At 44.6% G+C, this 16,990-nt stretch overlaps 1 protein-coding gene and 1 long non-coding RNA gene across 6 annotated transcripts in view; one reads left to right on the top strand and one right to left on the bottom strand.

The window, feature by feature from the left end:
* KATNAL1 (katanin catalytic subunit A1 like 1) overlaps positions 1 to 16,218 on the bottom strand; it is a 39,777-nt gene extending 23,559 nt beyond the window's left edge. The window contains exons 1-3 of one of the 2 annotated variants that reach the window (XM_077173822.1): positions 16,097 to 16,186; positions 14,663 to 14,786; positions 7,181 to 7,356 (exon numbers count right to left, since the gene is read on the bottom strand). In XM_077173822.1, the coding sequence (XP_077029937.1) occupies positions 7,181 to 7,342 (162 nt within the window). In that variant the 5' untranslated portion in view covers positions 7,343 to 7,356; positions 14,663 to 14,786; positions 16,097 to 16,186. Of the gene's footprint in view, positions 1 to 7,180; positions 7,357 to 14,662; positions 14,787 to 16,096 lie in introns of both variants that reach the window. The other variant, XM_054654633.2, reaches the window with a different exon arrangement.
* LOC129134899 (uncharacterized) overlaps positions 15,852 to 16,990 on the top strand; it is a 75,976-nt gene continuing 74,837 nt past the window's right edge. The window contains exon 1 of one of the 4 annotated variants that reach the window (XR_013180949.1): positions 15,852 to 16,111. This is a non-coding gene — a long non-coding RNA (uncharacterized LOC129134899). The remainder of the gene's footprint in view (positions 16,112 to 16,990) is intronic. The other 3 variants (XR_013180948.1, XR_008536241.2, XR_013180950.1) reach the window with 3 other exon arrangements.

Below are 16,990 nucleotides of genomic sequence, written 5' to 3'. Positions count from 1 at the left end.
GCTAACCTCAAAGGCAGGGACTCAGAAAACTTCCTATTCACAAACCCCAGGCAGACCTATCAGGTTGATAACAGACCTTTAACAGCAGCATAAACAATTGAATCTCTGTTGAGTTGATTTTCCTGCTTGTTAATGTCCCAAGCAGACAGGATTGCTAACACAGTGATCACTGTTCCGTAACATGTGCCGATGCCTGGATTCATGTGTGCGCATGTTGACATGTATGCACACATGCTCTCACACTAGTAAGGGTGCTCTTGGCTGATCTGCAGTAATGTGCTACTGTTTTGGCATAAAAGATCTCTGATTACAGTCTCTAATGTCCTAGTTATAAAAGTGGCCAAATCATTAAAATATAGTATTTCAAAATGAACTCTGTAAGGAGCACAACATTAGAGTGTGTCCAAAGGAGAGCAACTAAGATGGTGAAAGGGCAAGGGCAAGACTTATGAGGAGCAGCTGAGGTCACTTGGTTTGTTCAGCTTGGAGAAAAGAAGGCTGAGGAGTGACCTCACAGTGGTCTACAACTTCCTCAAGGAAGGCAGCAGAGAAGGTGCTGCTGATCTCCTCTCCCTGGGGACCAGAGATGGAATAAAGCTGCATCAGGGCAAGTTCAGATTGGACATTAGGTTCTTCACTGAAAAGGTGGTCAGTCACTGAAACAAGCTCCCCAGTAAAGTAGTCATGGAACCAAGTCTGCCAGAGTTCAAGGAGTGTCTAAAGAATGCTCTTAGTCATGTGGTTTAGTTTTAGGCAGGAGCAGGGAGTTGGACTCGATGATCCTTATGACTTCCTTCCAGCTTGAGAGTTTCCACCATGATTTCATTAATATATGTGACTGTCATCAGTGAGATGCTGGCATGGGCAGAGGGAAAGAGAAGGTTAAACCCCCAAGGCCCTGAACAGATCTTAAAACACTGCATTTACTTTACCAGAAGGTTTATGAACACCTGTACAAAAAGAGCCTTAAGTACAGGAAGATCTTGATCATTTCACAGGGCAAAGCAGCCTTCTTGCTCATTCCAGATGGGGTGACTGTATCTCTCCGAAGACACAAGACATCCAGCTCAGGCAGGATTATTCCTGCCCTGCTTTGCTGTCTTTGCTTTCTCATCACACAATCAGTGGACACATTCCCCAATGTGAGAGCTTCCAGCTGAGTTACAAATGTGATTGATTACTAACTTGGTTCCTTCAAGCTGTCTTCACACACATCCCTCCTGTCCAAAAATAAATCCAGCCAAACAGCTGCTGTGAGGTACAAAAGAATGATACAGCATAAATCCTCCAGGGCACCACTCCACAAGAGACAGCCACTTCTTCCTCCAGTGCTCCAAGAGTACTGACAGGATTCATTCTATCAGCCTTCCAACACATGCAGAGAAATTGGTGGAAAACAACTTTCTAGCACCAACAGCCAGTGTGCTGTCGTTCACCTCACTGGACCAGCAAGAGGATGGTATCTGAAAACTGAGGGAAAGTGACCATTTGATGCTTTGGATGATGAAAACAGACTAACGTCTACCAGCCATCTCTTAGCCTGACCTGAGCAGACAAAACTCTGAAATACACACCCTATTTCTTAGTAAATCCTGCCAAGTCAACCAACAAGGAACGCTCAGCGTGTGGACCACAAAGGAAAACCAGCCATAAACTCCTAGAGGCCTTAAGGAAACTGACTCAGATGAAACCTGTGCAGAAAGACTTCCTTGCAGTTGAGAAACAACCCAGACATGGGCCAAAAAAGGCTGTGCCACAATTATGAAGTTGACTGAGCAGTGTCTTTCAGTGATCACTGCCACTCTGAAGCAACCTAGGAAGGATGTAAATGGAAAAATCACTGGTTTAGACTCACCCAGTCTCCTTGTCCCCCCATCATACACACCATTATGTGCCAGATCCCTTAGGAGGCACCAGCTCAGGTTTTAGAGAGCCTGAAGAAAACTTTTAAGTTATTTATGTCTAAGCAGTTTCAAAAGATAGTTGCCAATGAGCAACTCACTGCTGCCAAATAGAAAAAACTCCCTTCACTTCTCCCCAACCACACTGCCCCTGTTCCTCTGGATTCAATTCTGGCATCTCAATACAGTAAGACAGGTTGGTAAAATGGCAAAAAAATTGGCCTAGGTGAGTAAAAAAAAAAAAAATAAAGGACACTTCTGCTGGGTTAGCAAGCTGCACATGCACACCATCCTGTGATCAGGTAAATCCCAGGGAAAAAAAAAGGCAGGGAAGAGCTTGGCCTCTCTAGGCATGGCAGGATGTTAGCTGGATTAAGCTACCATGTGAAGCTGACTGGTCCCCAGAGCCAGGCTCTGGTACAGCACCTACAGTTGCCCTACCAGCCACATCACCTCCTCTGGGTACTGGGTGATGTTGAAAGGCCCAATAAAAAGCCCTTCAGACCACAGGATGGCCCCTTTGTTTTGACATGCCAACCCCAAGAATTTCCAGTAACCAAGCAGAAAACACATCCTATCATATGGGTATAAAACACAGTGAACAAGAATTGAGTTCACTCATTCTTAGTGGTAGTTACAAAACCCATTTCAGGGAGTACCTCTGTATTTCATAATCTGGCAACTGTTATACCTTTTCCATCACCAGCTTTTATTTGCTATGCTAGAGCTTGTACTTCTATACCCATTGTAATAAGCGTGGGTATTTGTGCCTTGGTAAATACAAATAATGTGTGGGATTTTGCTTTTGCTGAAGAAAACTGATCAAGTTTATCTCTAAGTGTTTTCCAAACCTGAAATTACTACCTGCAATTAGTGTTAGCTATTCAAGAAGCTCGATCTTTTAAAAAGTGAAAATAAAAGATCCCTAAACCAGATATCCTGCAATCCTGTCTGATCACACAGAGTGAGGGTATAGCTCCTATAATGACACCTCTTTATGAGTTACCCACAGAATGTTTATTAGTTAATCACGAGGTAACCTACTAAATGTTAATGAAACAGGCATGAAGCAAAAAACAACAAAAGCGGATTGACTAAAATATGTTTGAAATAATAATAAGAAGAATTTACCCTTTATTCTTTAAGCAGGAATAAAGTGCACCTAATCAGTGCACCTGCATCAGTGACCATAGTCAGTCAGGGTGCCTTGCTGGCTGCTCCAAGCACTCAGGGAATCATTGAACTCCTGCCTGAGCTCCAGTGGAGGCCCCTGTGCTCTCAGCTCTTGTGCAACACCGAGCACATGGCTCTAACACGCAGCAGGTTTTGCTTGACAGCCGCTGGCCTTGTCGTAAGCCAGCACTATCTCCCAGGGGCACGCTCTGCTGTCATTCTGCAGCTGCTGAACTGTCACTGAAGCTGCTCGTTCCTACAAGCCAGCTGTCTAGTAAAAACACTGCAGCAGCCAAGAAACTCTCTCAGAATAAACAGGGAGAACGTCAACACAAGTTCACAGTAGTGGACATGAGACTAAACCTACCTTTTAGTTTTGGGAAGGATGACTTGCTTCTGATTTTGTATCTTTCCAGTCCCAGCCTGCATTTACATGAATTAATATGCCTATCTGTCAGCCTAACCTCAAAGCACAACAAAGTAACTTTCTCTTTTTTAAATGAGCTCAGGCGGCCTAGGAGTGAAGATGCAAATGGAGGTACACTTGGTCAACCCAAGTGCAAGCTGGGAACTCCCTGGATGTAAAACAAGGACGGTCTCAAGACCAGGTGACCCTGACATCCCCAAGATAAACCAGTCAAGAGGTGATGATCAATGGCTGTGAATTTTCCATGAAGTCAGAGGAATTCTTATGCTGTCATGTCTCTGCTTTGGTGGATCCACAGCATGCATCTTTTGCCCTGTTTAAGATCTGCAGGGTGTGCCAGACAGTAACAGAATTCCTCTTCCCTGGTTAGCACTGATTTGGAATTCCCAGAAGCAGTATTGCATCAATTGTAACTGAATGAGTCAATTGTTCACAGAGGAGATGTTAACATGTTCATATTCCTCCTCATCCTAACCATCAGCTCCAAGCAGGAGGAATCCTCAAAATCAAGACGTCCAGTCGCAAAGCTGAAGCTGTCTCTCGGTGTGACATGAAATACAGCCCAACAAATACTTGCACAGAACATTATTCTGTCCAGACCAACCTGTAGCAATTTTAAAACAATGACACTTCTGCAAAGAGATGTAGATCATAAGCATTTGGGAATCTGACCCAAAATCCCAACTAGTTCTGGTTCATCTGGGCTTTGACATTGCTCAATAAACTACTGAGAAAATCCTCTGTCATATACAAGGCAACAAAGCAGATCCATCAGGCATGAGGTACCTATTCAGGATGGAGCACTCACTGTTGAGAAGGACCAAACAGGAAGAACAATGGTGCATGTAAGAGATGTAAGTTGGTCAGCTGCACAGCCACAGCTGGAACCATTCTTTGAGATGTTCCTCAAATGAACATTTTTGTTTTACAATGGAACTTGTCCACAAACACACGAAACTTAGTTCACTGCCCCTGAAGTATCAGTAGGACAAAAACCTGTTAGTGAGCTGCACACAAAGCATACAGAAAGGAAAGGGATGCTTCATACTGACACTCAGCACCCCAGGAATCCTTCAGAAGGCTCAAGATTGTGAATGTGTATGCAGACAGTACATCCTAGAGAAGAACTAGTTTAAGTAACATTCTTCTCCTTTGAGCACTTACAAGGACATTCAAGAGTAAAAGCTCCCACAGTGTTAGTGATTGCTAAACTCCACCTCCAAAATGCACCAGTGGTATTATCCTCTCCAGATTCCTCAGATGATGGAGAAGCTGAAGAACCTGAAGAATAGGCTAGTTCCATATGCTTGAGAAGACAGAATTTCAGGTAAAAATCAACTGCATTAATCCCCTTACCCATGACCTAAGGGTTGCTTTGCTTCTCAAGCCACTTGCAAGAACCACACTGGTATGGGAATCTTTTGCTTCTGCACATTACTGGTACCAAGTGGGTTGGATTGAAAATTTGCTAAACTTACATAACGTGTATGGCATAACTCTTTAATGAGAAAGATCTAAAACTAATATCTAGATATTGCTTTAATACTGTGAATGAGTGTTACTTGTGATCCAACTCCTCAGTCACATTTTTTTCAGAACAGGTTGTCATTCAAGATAGCTGCTTGACTGTGACTGACAGTTTGAATGTAGCTGCTGTTGGAGCTGGAAAGTAGCGCTAACATCCACATCACCAGACTCCTTCTTAGTCTGTCTCAAGGAGTGAGAAAGCACAACAATTATTTATTTATAAAGAGTGGGCAAGGAAACCAGGTCTATCTCTATAGGTCTCACCAAAACATGCAAGCTCTGTAAAAGCTAGTAATTCCAGGGCTGCATTGTTTGCTCTTGGGCTGTATCATTTTGTTCTCACAAATGAATGAGAAGGCAAATAACCTAGGGATGAAGCCCTTCATTTCTTTTTTCAGTCACGCTTCTTACTTTTTGCTGTTTGTCTCCAAGCCTGGAACCAGTAACAGCAAAGCAATATTCTGACAAAGCTCATCTGCCATTACTGTGTTGGGAAGTTCCAGAATTAACATGAGTGCACAGTGTGACAGACGCTACCCCACCTGCTGCAGATCTTATTTGGGACACATCTCTAAAGCATTTATGTGACACGGTCAGGAGCAATTCTTCTTTTGCCTAAAGGGGATAATTTCTGAGAAGGTGCCAACTTCAGATCCTCTGCTGGAGAGACAGCTGCCTTCCCCAGGGAATAAATCCTGGAAACTGTGTTAATGGTCCTTTTGTGCTTGAGGTTTGTCTCCAATGTGCAGCACACATTCCATGGTGCACAGGCTTCTGTGAAGCAGTTCAAACAACACACAGTAACATGAGACTTGAGTGACCTTCACAAAACAAGAGCTGTTGAAAGTTTATTGGAAGAATCAGTGTCATCAGAGGAAACACTAAATACTAGATGTGAAGACAATGCAGTGGTTCAGCTGCAGAATGAGGAGATCCTCATACTCTATCTTCACATTAGCTACAAGTTTGGCAGGAACTAAGGACACGTACTGGGCATGAACACCTTGTATCAGCATGTCCTGGGGTGGGAAAAAGCTTGAATACAAGTACTTGAATGTGAATATCTCCTACACAACACCCAGCTTACTACATTACCAGGAAAACTATCTCTGCTGGATGTAAAGGCACACGCTTTGCAGACAAGCTCTTCATAGACAGACTTCTACAGTTCTATGATAAACACCTATGAATAGCACTATTTCTACAAAGTGATTGTTAACAGTGTTGTACTTATCAGTGCACAAAATAGTCTGTGTTAGTGTCAGAAGTTTCAAACACAAACCTATAAACAAATCATCTGCTGCAATAAAAAGGAAGATTTGCTTCTGTTTTTAGGTGATATCATTTAAACATATATTTAGAAAAACTCTTACTGAAATCATCTCTTTAGCTACCTACTGTAAAATTGTATCTTTCATAGGAGATACGTTATTCTTTCAAAACATAGTCTTTATGCAACATGAATTCTTTATTCTTGGAAGCATCTTTATATGGTTTTCCTCCTTTTTATGTTTATAGAACACAGTTTGTACCATGAAAAATGGGCTAAAAAATGTGATGAAGACTTAAATACTGGAAGTAATAAAAATAGATGGGGTTCTTATGTTTCACCTGCAGATTACTTCCACAGTTTCAACAGTACTCTGTCTAGCAGGGAGATAGATGTGTGCAAGATTCAGGCTAAGGGTATGACTTGCAGGTTTAGAAACCCGATCCAAATTTGTACACTATAGTCACTTAGTGTACATTTAGGCTACATTTAGTGTCATTATAGTCAGACAACAATTCTAGTGATGCTAACCCACCCACTCACATTTTAGTTTACTGGATATTAGATGGCCAAAAGATACAAGGGGAAAAGAAAGTCCTCAATTTTTTCAAAAGTATGCAATCACAGAGAGTATGCAGAGAGAAAGAGACCAGGAATTAGACAGACATCCTAAGTGACAACAGAAGAATTGATTCAGTTAGAACAATAGAATTCCTTTTGAACACCATGAAAAATATTTTCCCATGAATATCAACAAAATATTGTACAACTTTTGCCAACATCACTGAAATGTAAGTCCTCTGCATCTTATAGGATTTGGGAGGTATAGTGTGGTTTTCAAATATCAAGTAATAGAATATGGTCAATGTTATTTCACCCTACCTGTTGCCATTTGCCCTTAATTGCTGGATCTCTGATCGACTGGCAATGTCTCTGGATTTGCTGGATGACACCCTGATAATACACCATAGAAGAGTCATAATTCCCAAGGAGTGCATATTCTCTTCCTTTTTTGGCATTATCACAAATCTCTGCTAAATTCATCTTCACTCAGAAATCTAAAAGAGAACATAATTACCAGAAAAAATGAATTTTACATGCTGTAGAATAATTCAGACAGTGATGCTTTAGTTTTATAATTTTTCTCATAGCTGAATAGTGTCTTTCCAACGCTGCTCCCATCCAGTCCTGCTCTTCTACAACCATTTATGTCTGGAGTATCTCTTTACTAGCCTAAGGTTTCAGATCATGAATCGTAATTCTTTTATAGTGATTAAAACCACAACTTCTTTGCTGCCTTTGGCCTCAATCCTGTTAAATTAATGCAACAAAATTAAATGCCCTTCCCACACTGAAACTAACAAACTCAACTTTAATTTGTAGATCACCACAATGTATTAGCAGCCATCAGCTGTGAATCCCAAATCACACGAGGCATTAAATTGCTTTTTATTCTGTTATATTACATACATGCCTAAATGTGCCAACCAGCATCAGGGATGTCTGCACTTCACACTTTCAAGAGCCCTCACCCTAATGAGATTATGATATGGTTGAATGACTGCTCTGCTATAGATGAAGTTGAGAGCCTCATTCTGTTTAAATATTCTTTCAAAGTACTCCAACATCCACCTGCTGACTTGAATTTTTTCATTAAATTTAACATGTCACTTCAGGATTTATGGCAGTTAGCAATCCAAATTTAACATTTCTTAGAACAGTGATTCCCAAAGTAAAAACTTCCCCTAGTCCTCAAATTGCATGACTTTAAGGCAAACCCATAGCCCAGCTTTTCCCAGTAACCTATCAAGAAAGCAATAACCCAGACATTCAGAATTCAGCTAGGTTTGTATTTAAGGTTCAGGATTGAAGCAGTGCCTGACCTTTTATCTTAATCTCATGTGACCCAAAGTTTAGGTCTCCACCACAGAAAAAGAGCATCAGTTCCTTTCCCGTGTGCTCTCAGTATGTGTGGGGTCCCTGACATTCACTGAGATACAAACCTCTGGAAATGAAAAATAAAAAATTGCAATTCATAGCTATGCAATGCAGAGTTGCACTGAACAAGAGGGAGGAGGTCAGCTCTGGAGTGGGGTCCACTAGTTGTATCAAGGGTTTGGCAAGACCAAGGAGGTGAAGAAGAAACTGGGAAGGAGGGATACAAACACAGTTCAGACTACACAGCTGAAAACAGCCCATGCTATAGGAGTGCACACAAAAGGAACAGGTGGTAGCAGACAGAAGCCAGAACAGGCAGAAGCAACCTTTTACATCCTAGTGGGTTATAAAAATGTTAGTAGGTTTTATAAACAGACAAGACAAGAGCAAGATGGCATTAAGGAGGATGTGTCTAATGCTTTTGTATTCCCTTGTGCTTAGCAAAATTCAAACCCCTGACAAGTTAAACAGACATCCACGGGAAATTCATTCTGCCCTGAGTAAACACCCGCTGCCCATCCCAACGGTGCCACACTGATGGTCCCAACTGCTGCCTAGAGCTGCACACCAGGTCTGCTCATCATCTCATCACTCCTGCTCCCTGCAACAAAGCCATGGAAACTGCCAGCCTCACTTAAACCCACAGGTCACACAGCTTGCATGTGGCTGATGACTTTGAGAGCAAGAACATGCTGCTACCCTGCAGCTGACACTCCACCAAGCACAGCAGGACTTACTGGGGCTTTACTTGTCCTCATGCTGTGCTGCACATTTCAGCTTGCACAGCATTCCTGCTGGCTGTTGTAAACTACTGGGCAGGAGAAAATCTAAGGTGGAAAGGGTGACAACCCTTATTTTGTTTCCTGACATAGGCAGGATACATCATTACCAAGATCTGGATTAGCAGCAACTAAGATAATTTAATTTTTAAATACAGAAGATTGTCACTAATAGGAAAAAAAAGTGATGTCACCCACATTGCACAGGAAATGCATAAAATGATAGGAACTGAAGATAGTTTATGACCCATTCAGATCTCATGAGTCAGCTTATAAATGAACAGAACACCATGTGGGGCAGAAGCCATTGACCTGTCTTCAAACACATCCAGGTTAGGATCTGCTTCACAACCAGCCTGTCACCATTAAGAAAAACATTCCTCAAATCTCTGGAGGTTTTCTGCATATGTAGTGAAAGACAGCAACACTTTTAAGGAACTGCTGAATTTAATTCCTAGAAATCCATTAAACAGAAAACACTTGCTTTGCAATCTCTCCTTGCTCCTTATTACAGCTAGTTCCCACCCTCTGGGCATATTTAACTCTCTTTTGCCTTTAGAGGACTGATATTCACAACCAACTCCCCTTAATTCCAGAAGAGTCCCCTGCTCACCAGAGGAGACAACCTCCTCATCTCTGTCCGTGGTGGGAGCTGGGTCAACCCACAGGCAGGAGGCAAGCCATAGGAGCCATGCAAACATGTGCCCACTCCAGGACAAGGAAGATGAGAGGCAGGAAGCAGAAAAATGCACACAGTTTTAAAATTGCAGGAGCAAACCAAACAAGACTCTCCCATTTCCTCCAGCTACCAAGAGTATGGAGGCCTCTAGCCTCATGCTTGTGATGCCAAAGCTTATGCATGAGCTTGATGCTTGGTGTGCCACACTGAAGAGCTTATAAAACACTGACAGCACTGAAACTTGGAGCATGGAAGGAGGCTGGTGGATGTATACCTACCTATGTACCTCCTGAGAGGTCAATACCTCCAGAGCTAGGCTGACAAAAGCCCCTGGATCTTTCTTGTGGATTCAGGCACTTCAGTTTTTACTTATTACCTACCCTAGATACCAAAGGTGTCATATAGCTTGAAAAGGTGAATATAATGCCACCCATTTACCTGAGCTTTATTTGAAACAGCAGCTGTAGGCTTCAGCCCTAAACCAGTGCTTTCCTGGAATCCTAAGCAGTTCTCTGAGATTCTACTGCTATTTAAAACTAATGCTAAAAATGGTTTAAACAAACTACAAGCCTCCTATGCACACCAGTGAAGGTAATGTTACTTCAGAATATCCAAAGCAAATCAAAACAGTAAGTCCAAAATCAAGGGAAAAAATGTTTTGAAGGAATTATTTCCTCTTTTGTTTTCTGGTCATCCCATTCTTCAATGTCAGGTATGGGGAGGGAGGGAGGGAGGGAGGGAGGGAGGGAGGGAGGGAGGGAGGGAGGGAGAAGTAACTACAACTAGGTGAGGACCTTTTCATGCTATGCACTCACTCTTTATTATCTATTCTACATAGTATCATAGAGTTCATACAACATCAGAGACATCCAAGGAACCAGAAATACATTAATCATAAATAAATCATTTTGTTGTTTGTTATCTGGAGCTTTGTTTAGGTATTTAATTTTCCTACCATACCACAGCCACATCTTTTAAGTAAATATACAGCCAGGGACAACAGTTGTCAAGTACATTTAGAACAACTTACACACTACTTGTGACACCAGCTTTTCATTCTACCATTGTGTGGTTCTCTCCTGCACTAGACCGTAACAGCTCCACTGCAAGTCAAGATATCCTTGGAGATTCCTCAGTTCACGGATCATTGACAAGAAGAGACATTACAGACATTCATGTCAGCGTAGCTGCCACACGTGGGGTCTTAAACCCACTTGTTAAAAACCCTGCAGCAGCCAGGCTAAAAGGTCACAGGGGATATTAATCTCTATTCTTCAGAGCATAAGCTGAGCTGATCCCTATCTAGGGTCAGAAAAGAATTTTTCTCCCAGAACTAAAGCAATGCACAATTGAGCAAGATCCAAAAGACAGTCTCTACTTTAACATCAAAGCATTATACACACAAACATATCCATGGGCAGATACAGTGACTGTGTGAATGACAGGTAAAGGGGGACAGCTTAGCACACTATTCCAAACTTGTGTGCAACACCAGTGGGAATGGATTCAGGACTGGCCCCCTTCAAACCATCTCTCTCAGCAGTATCTCACCACAGTGTTACCAGAGGCAGAAAATGCTCTCCCCTGTAGAGGGGGTCTGCAGCAGGGCTTTTCCACTTGCTTGATCCCAAACATTCACTCTGCAAGTGCCAAAATGGAAGGCATCTGCTATCTTTATGTGTCTCTTTTATGTATGTGTTTTGACACAACCAGTGACACCACTGAATCCCATTTTCTCCACAAGCCCTTGACTCTTGCCAGGATGGAGGACTCTCATTAAATGAGCTGTTAGACACTTTTGTTTAATTCTCATTGTTTCAAGCCTTATTTAATACCTACTAATCAGACTTTTCTCCAAATCAGATGTTAATTCCCCACTGAGAGGTCTATACCATATGTGCATTTTCCTGGACATGTGTCTTTCTCAGATCAAAATTTTGTCCAGGCAAAACAAAAACATTCCACAGCTTCCTGCGATTGCTGGACATATGCTCTCACATCATGGCAGCCCTGCAGTACTGCTGACTGGACAGCTGAACATCTGGAAAGGTCTGGACATAAGCTGATGAAGATTGGTTACTAACCCTGTTTCTCATTTTCTGTAAATCAGCCGTGCGTGATGTTGGGCATTCCGAAATGCAGTGTAAGAGTTACAACTAATGTCACAAGACAGAGAGTCACACTGTTAGGCACCATCTTCTGAACACAGTGCTTATGACTGAGGTATGACTGCACATTCTCCACTTGTACAAGGCAGAGCCAGGATAACTCTCTGCCACTGCACAATCCCAGAACAGGTCAATTGCCACAGAGAGCAAAGCAAGGAAGAGAAGTCCATTATTAAGAGGGTTTGATTTTTGTATTTATACACTTTTCATGTGCAACCAGTTCCATTATCAGAGTCTAAGTCATAAACTGAAGTTGTTTTTTTTTTCAAATTCCTCTTACTGCTTGCAAGTTTTTTGTTACAGTTAATTGAAAACTGCCCCTCTTAAGTTACAGCCATATCGGTTTTGTAAGCCAACTTTGATCAGTTTCAAATAGGTCTCTCTCCCTCAATTATGTCTTCATTTAAAATAGCACAATGATCTGATTTTCAGTCTTCTCTTCAAACTTAAAAATTGTTAAAACAGAGACATGTAACAATATGACAATGCTTTACCTGAGAAAGCATAAACAGCAACACTAACTGGAACATTGTCAGAGGAACAAAAAAAGTGTTTTTCCCCGCATGACATGTGACTCCTACTAGAAGCCTACAGAATTCTATTTCTAACAGAAATACAGACTGTATTTTTTTACGTGCTTGATACATTTTATGTGATTTTTAAGAATAAGATATTAAAAATGCAATAATTAAAATAAATTAAATAAGTCTTTCCTGCTTTATTATAAAGATTATCTCTCGTTTTGGTGTTGGATGCAGAACAACTGATCTTCATTGCCAATAACTGTCTGTCCCTGTTCAGAAGCAATTGCTGATGCTGCAGACATTACGTTTGCATGACAAAACCAACATTTTAACTGATTATTGTCAGATAAAAAACAAACAAACAAAAGGCTTGCCAAGTTCCACAGCTAAATCCATCTTTCCCTGTTAACATGGCTTTGTTTGAACATGCAGCTGTAGTCCCATGGACTGGTGTGAAAACTAACAATCATGACTTCACAGGATCACAACTCCTGTTAAAAACATATCTATAAGTAAAGACATGGCTCAGTTCCAGCAGATTTGAATTTAAACTACATGTAAATGAATCAAAGATGAGAAATGTGTTATGCCAGTGCTGTTTTTTCTTTTTGCTGTGTGCATTAGCAGTGACAAGGCTGACTACAACAGCAGCAGCAGCAATCAGATAAAACACACACACACACACACACACACACACGCATATATGTATACCATGGTCCAGGAAACCCAGCACCAAGGGATCTTTTAATTCAGTCAACTGCTTTCTGCTAACTGGTTTTTGGCCTCTTGCATTGAAACTGTTTTGCAATAGCAGACATGGAGTTAATGGGGAAATGTGTATGGAAGTGGGAAGGAGAAGAAGCATGCATGCAGGCCTCAAACTATTTTTGTGAGCATTCTTAACTTGAAACAGAGAATTACTTTGAGTGCAAGTGAAAAAAATAATCTTCAAATGAAGTAAAGACATTCACCACAAGTTAAAAGTAAACTCATAAGAAAACACTAAATAGGTGGCCAGTCTTTTAATTAAAGATTAATTTAGAGATTTAAATTAGAGATTTCATTAGTTTGGTGAACCAAACAGAAAGCATCCTGGAGAATGAAATAGCCATTTGCAGAGCCTTTGAAGTACAGTTCTCTGAAGAAGCAGAAAGGAGAATCAGAGACGGCTGTGCCATTGGTAAAACTGAGTGTGAACCGTATCCTTCTCCAAGCACCTCATACACCAGTTTCAGACACATCCATATGGGCCCATCACCATCCTTGGGGTAATGAGGTGTTCATTAGCAAGGCTGGGTAGCGAAAAGAGCTAAAACAAATGCTGTGGGGCACTCTGGGGAGTGTAACTCCATACACACACGGGTCAGGCAGTGACAGGCTCACCAGCTTCTGCTCCATCTTAGCCCTCCTGGACCCTGACTGGCTGCTCACCTCTCTCCTCTCCAGCACAGCCTCCAGGGCTTCTGGCATTAGTAACAAATCAAACCCAGGCCCATGATCAGTCAACCCCTCCTCTGACAGGACGCAGGGCCCAGAGACCTGAAGGATTCTGTAGGGCCTGTCTGGAACTCAACAAAGTGGAACCCGGCCCGAGTCAATAATCCTTCTGGTCCTTTGTGGAGCCACTTGCTTCTCTGCATATCAGTGTGTAAGCACTTCTGGTAGAGCAAACATGCCACCAAAGGCTCCCAAGATGGGTCTGCACAGAGCCATCTCGGGTTCAGAGCGTTTCTTAGGTCGGGCTCTGTGCCAAGAAAGGCAGTGGAACTGCTCCTGCACCTGGCCCTGGATACTCCCATGTTCCCCCCGTACCAGACCACAGCCAGCTCCACAAAGAGTGGAGTGCTGTGCTGCTGCTGCTCCATTCCAGTTCAGGCAAGCTGCATTCCAGATAAGCTTTCCATGAATAATTGGAGGTTTAATACACTCACACAGGTATTTATAACCCTGACTTTTGAGCTGAATACTTTTCCACCTCTTGAACTCCACTCTGAATTTCAAAGAATTGGCTCTTTAGGACTAAGGATTTGTATTACTTAAAAAGAATAGCATACATTTTTTTAAAATATACATTTATATGCATATTGCTGTTAGTGCTATAGACACCAAGTCTTCAGATTTCTCAGTTCATCCCCAGAAGAATCAGCTTTTTTTTAATTAATTAATTACAAAGAAAACCAGATAAAAGCCTATCTTTTTTTTTTTCTTGTATTCCATTTATTTCACAGTCTTTTGATTGGGATTACGTCAGGGCAGGAACTATTTTTCCCCATTACCTGCTCAAAAGCCCAAATCTCCAAGAGCCAGGCACCCTGGAAGCACTCTGCAGCTGCAATGCTCCCTTCTGCAGTGTGGCAAGCAGCAGGACCTGAAAGAAGCTGAAGCCTGTCTAGGATACAGCTGACATAGGGGTGGGGGGGGAAGGAAGAAAAAGGAAACTGCTCAACAATCTGCAGCTGCAATCAAGCATTCATTGGAAAGAAACCTATCTCTGTGAAATGTGAAACTGTAGTAGGAATAGACATTCAATATTATTACACAAGGGAGTACTAATGCACTGATGCTTTTAAGATACAGATTTTCGGGAAGAAAAAATGACACCCCCTTATATACCAATCATAAACACGTGTATTTTAAGTATGATATATAGAAAAACTGTAATTTTATTCTCCCTCGTGACTGTTAGAGAACACAAGATAAAGAATAACACAGAACTGTCAGGAGAGGAAATGGAGAGAGAAAAGGGACAAATGCTGACATCATGACAGATTTTTTGGGGAAAAAAATAGAAATGTAGCAGAATAATTTTTAAAAAGTAACACTGTGTCCAGACCACCTACTGCAACAAGCTCATCAGAGCCCAAGCGTTGTAGAAGACGTGAAACTGGAAACCATAAATGCAAACTGGCTGGGGAAACTTTCCAGAGCTCCCTCTGACCATTGCCTCCTTGGTACCCATTCCCAGCCTCTGGGCTGCTCGGCCTTCTGCACAGCTCTCCGTCCATCTGCTCCACCACTCCTCCTCCAGCACATCTCCATCCATCCATCCATCCATCCATCCATCCATCCATCCATCCATCCATCCATCCATCCATCCATCCTCCCATGTGCACCTTCCCTTGTATTCTTTCTCTCCCCCACAGGCATCCAGATGCCCCCAACCCATCCTCACCTCACGGTAGGCACCCACCCGTGTTTCTCCCGCACCCACCCCCCATTCACTGCCCTACCCCGCGCCTCCCCTCTGCAGCCGCACCGCCCCTGCGCCCACCCTTCCCGCCGGCCCTGCCGCACCGCCCCTCCCTCCAGCCCCTCCCGCCCCGGCAGCGGCACTGGGGCTCCTCTCCCTCGCTGTTCCGGGGCAGAGCCGCCTCAGCGCCCTCGTTCAGAGGGAACCTCCCGTCCCCATAGGGCTCCCCACCGCAGCACCTATCTCTCTCCCCCCCCCATCCGCCGAGAGCGCTGGGGGCTGTAGTTCCCTCCCGCCGCTTCTCCCGGCAGCCCCCAGCGCCCGGCGGAGGGGGCGCGGACTACACTTCCCGGCACGCTCCGCGGGAGATGGGGGGCGCCCCCGCCCTCCTCCAGCCTCTACCGCTGCTTTCCCCCCCACCCCCGCCGCCTCTCTCGGCGTGGCGGGGTCCGAGCCGCCGCCGCCCGCCGCGGGCAGCAGCGCCGTGAGGGGCTGCCCCGTTCCCGGGCCCTGCCGTTACCTGGGAGAGCCGGGGGTGCGTGTCCGCGGGCGGGAGCGTCGCGGGGAGGGGGCGCAGCGCTGCGGCTCTGTCAGAGCGGGGCCGGGGGGGGAGAGGCGCGGGGGGGCGGGCGGAGAAGGGGGTGCGCGCGCGCGGCGACGGGCGGTTGCCATGGCGGCGGCGGCGGGCGCGGGGAGGGGACGGCACCGCCGCTCCGGCCTCCGGAGCGCCTCCGCCTCGTCCTGCCGGCGGGGAAAAGGGATTTTCCTAAAGGAAAGGAAAACGCCGCGGCACCGCCGGCGATGGCTGCGGGCGCCGCCGCCCAGCCCGCGTTTAGCAGCCCTGGGCAGGGCTCCGCGCTGAGCATCCCAGGCGGAGGCGGGCGGAGAGCGGCCCGCTCGCTGCGGGAGCTGGAGGGGCGCGGGGCCCGGCCGGGCAGCAGGGAGGGAGTGCCGGAGCCCAGCGGCCGGGCTGGCTGCTGAGCCCGCCGTGCTCTGCGCTGTGCTGCGCCGGGGCTCGGGGCGGGGAGGCTGAAAACACAGAGTCACGGGGTGCGTCAGGCTGGAAGGGACCCCAGTGCGGCATCTGGTCCAGACTCCCTGCTCCGGCAGGGCCGTGCCACAGCACATGGCGCAGGATTGCGTCCAGAGCCTTCCTGAATAGCTCTAGTGAGGGAGGCTCCACAAGCACTCTGGGCAATCTGTTCCATTGCACGGTCACTGCACAGTAAAGAAGTCCTTCCTCATGTTCAGCTGGAGCTTCCTGTGCATCAGTTTCTGCCCTTGCGTCGTGTCCTTGCAGCTGAAACCAGCGAGAAGAGCTCTGAATACACATCAGAGCTCATTCACGCTCTGAATGCAAACCTCGTGTACCTCCACCTCGTCTGTGGGAGTGTCTGGGAAATGCAGAGCATAC

Source organism: Agelaius phoeniceus, chromosome 2 (assembly GCF_051311805.1).
Source record: "Agelaius phoeniceus isolate bAgePho1 chromosome 2, bAgePho1.hap1, whole genome shotgun sequence".
Taxonomy (NCBI): domain Eukaryota; kingdom Metazoa; phylum Chordata; class Aves; order Passeriformes; family Icteridae; genus Agelaius; species Agelaius phoeniceus.
This window is presented reverse-complemented; position numbering and strand designations above follow the sequence as displayed.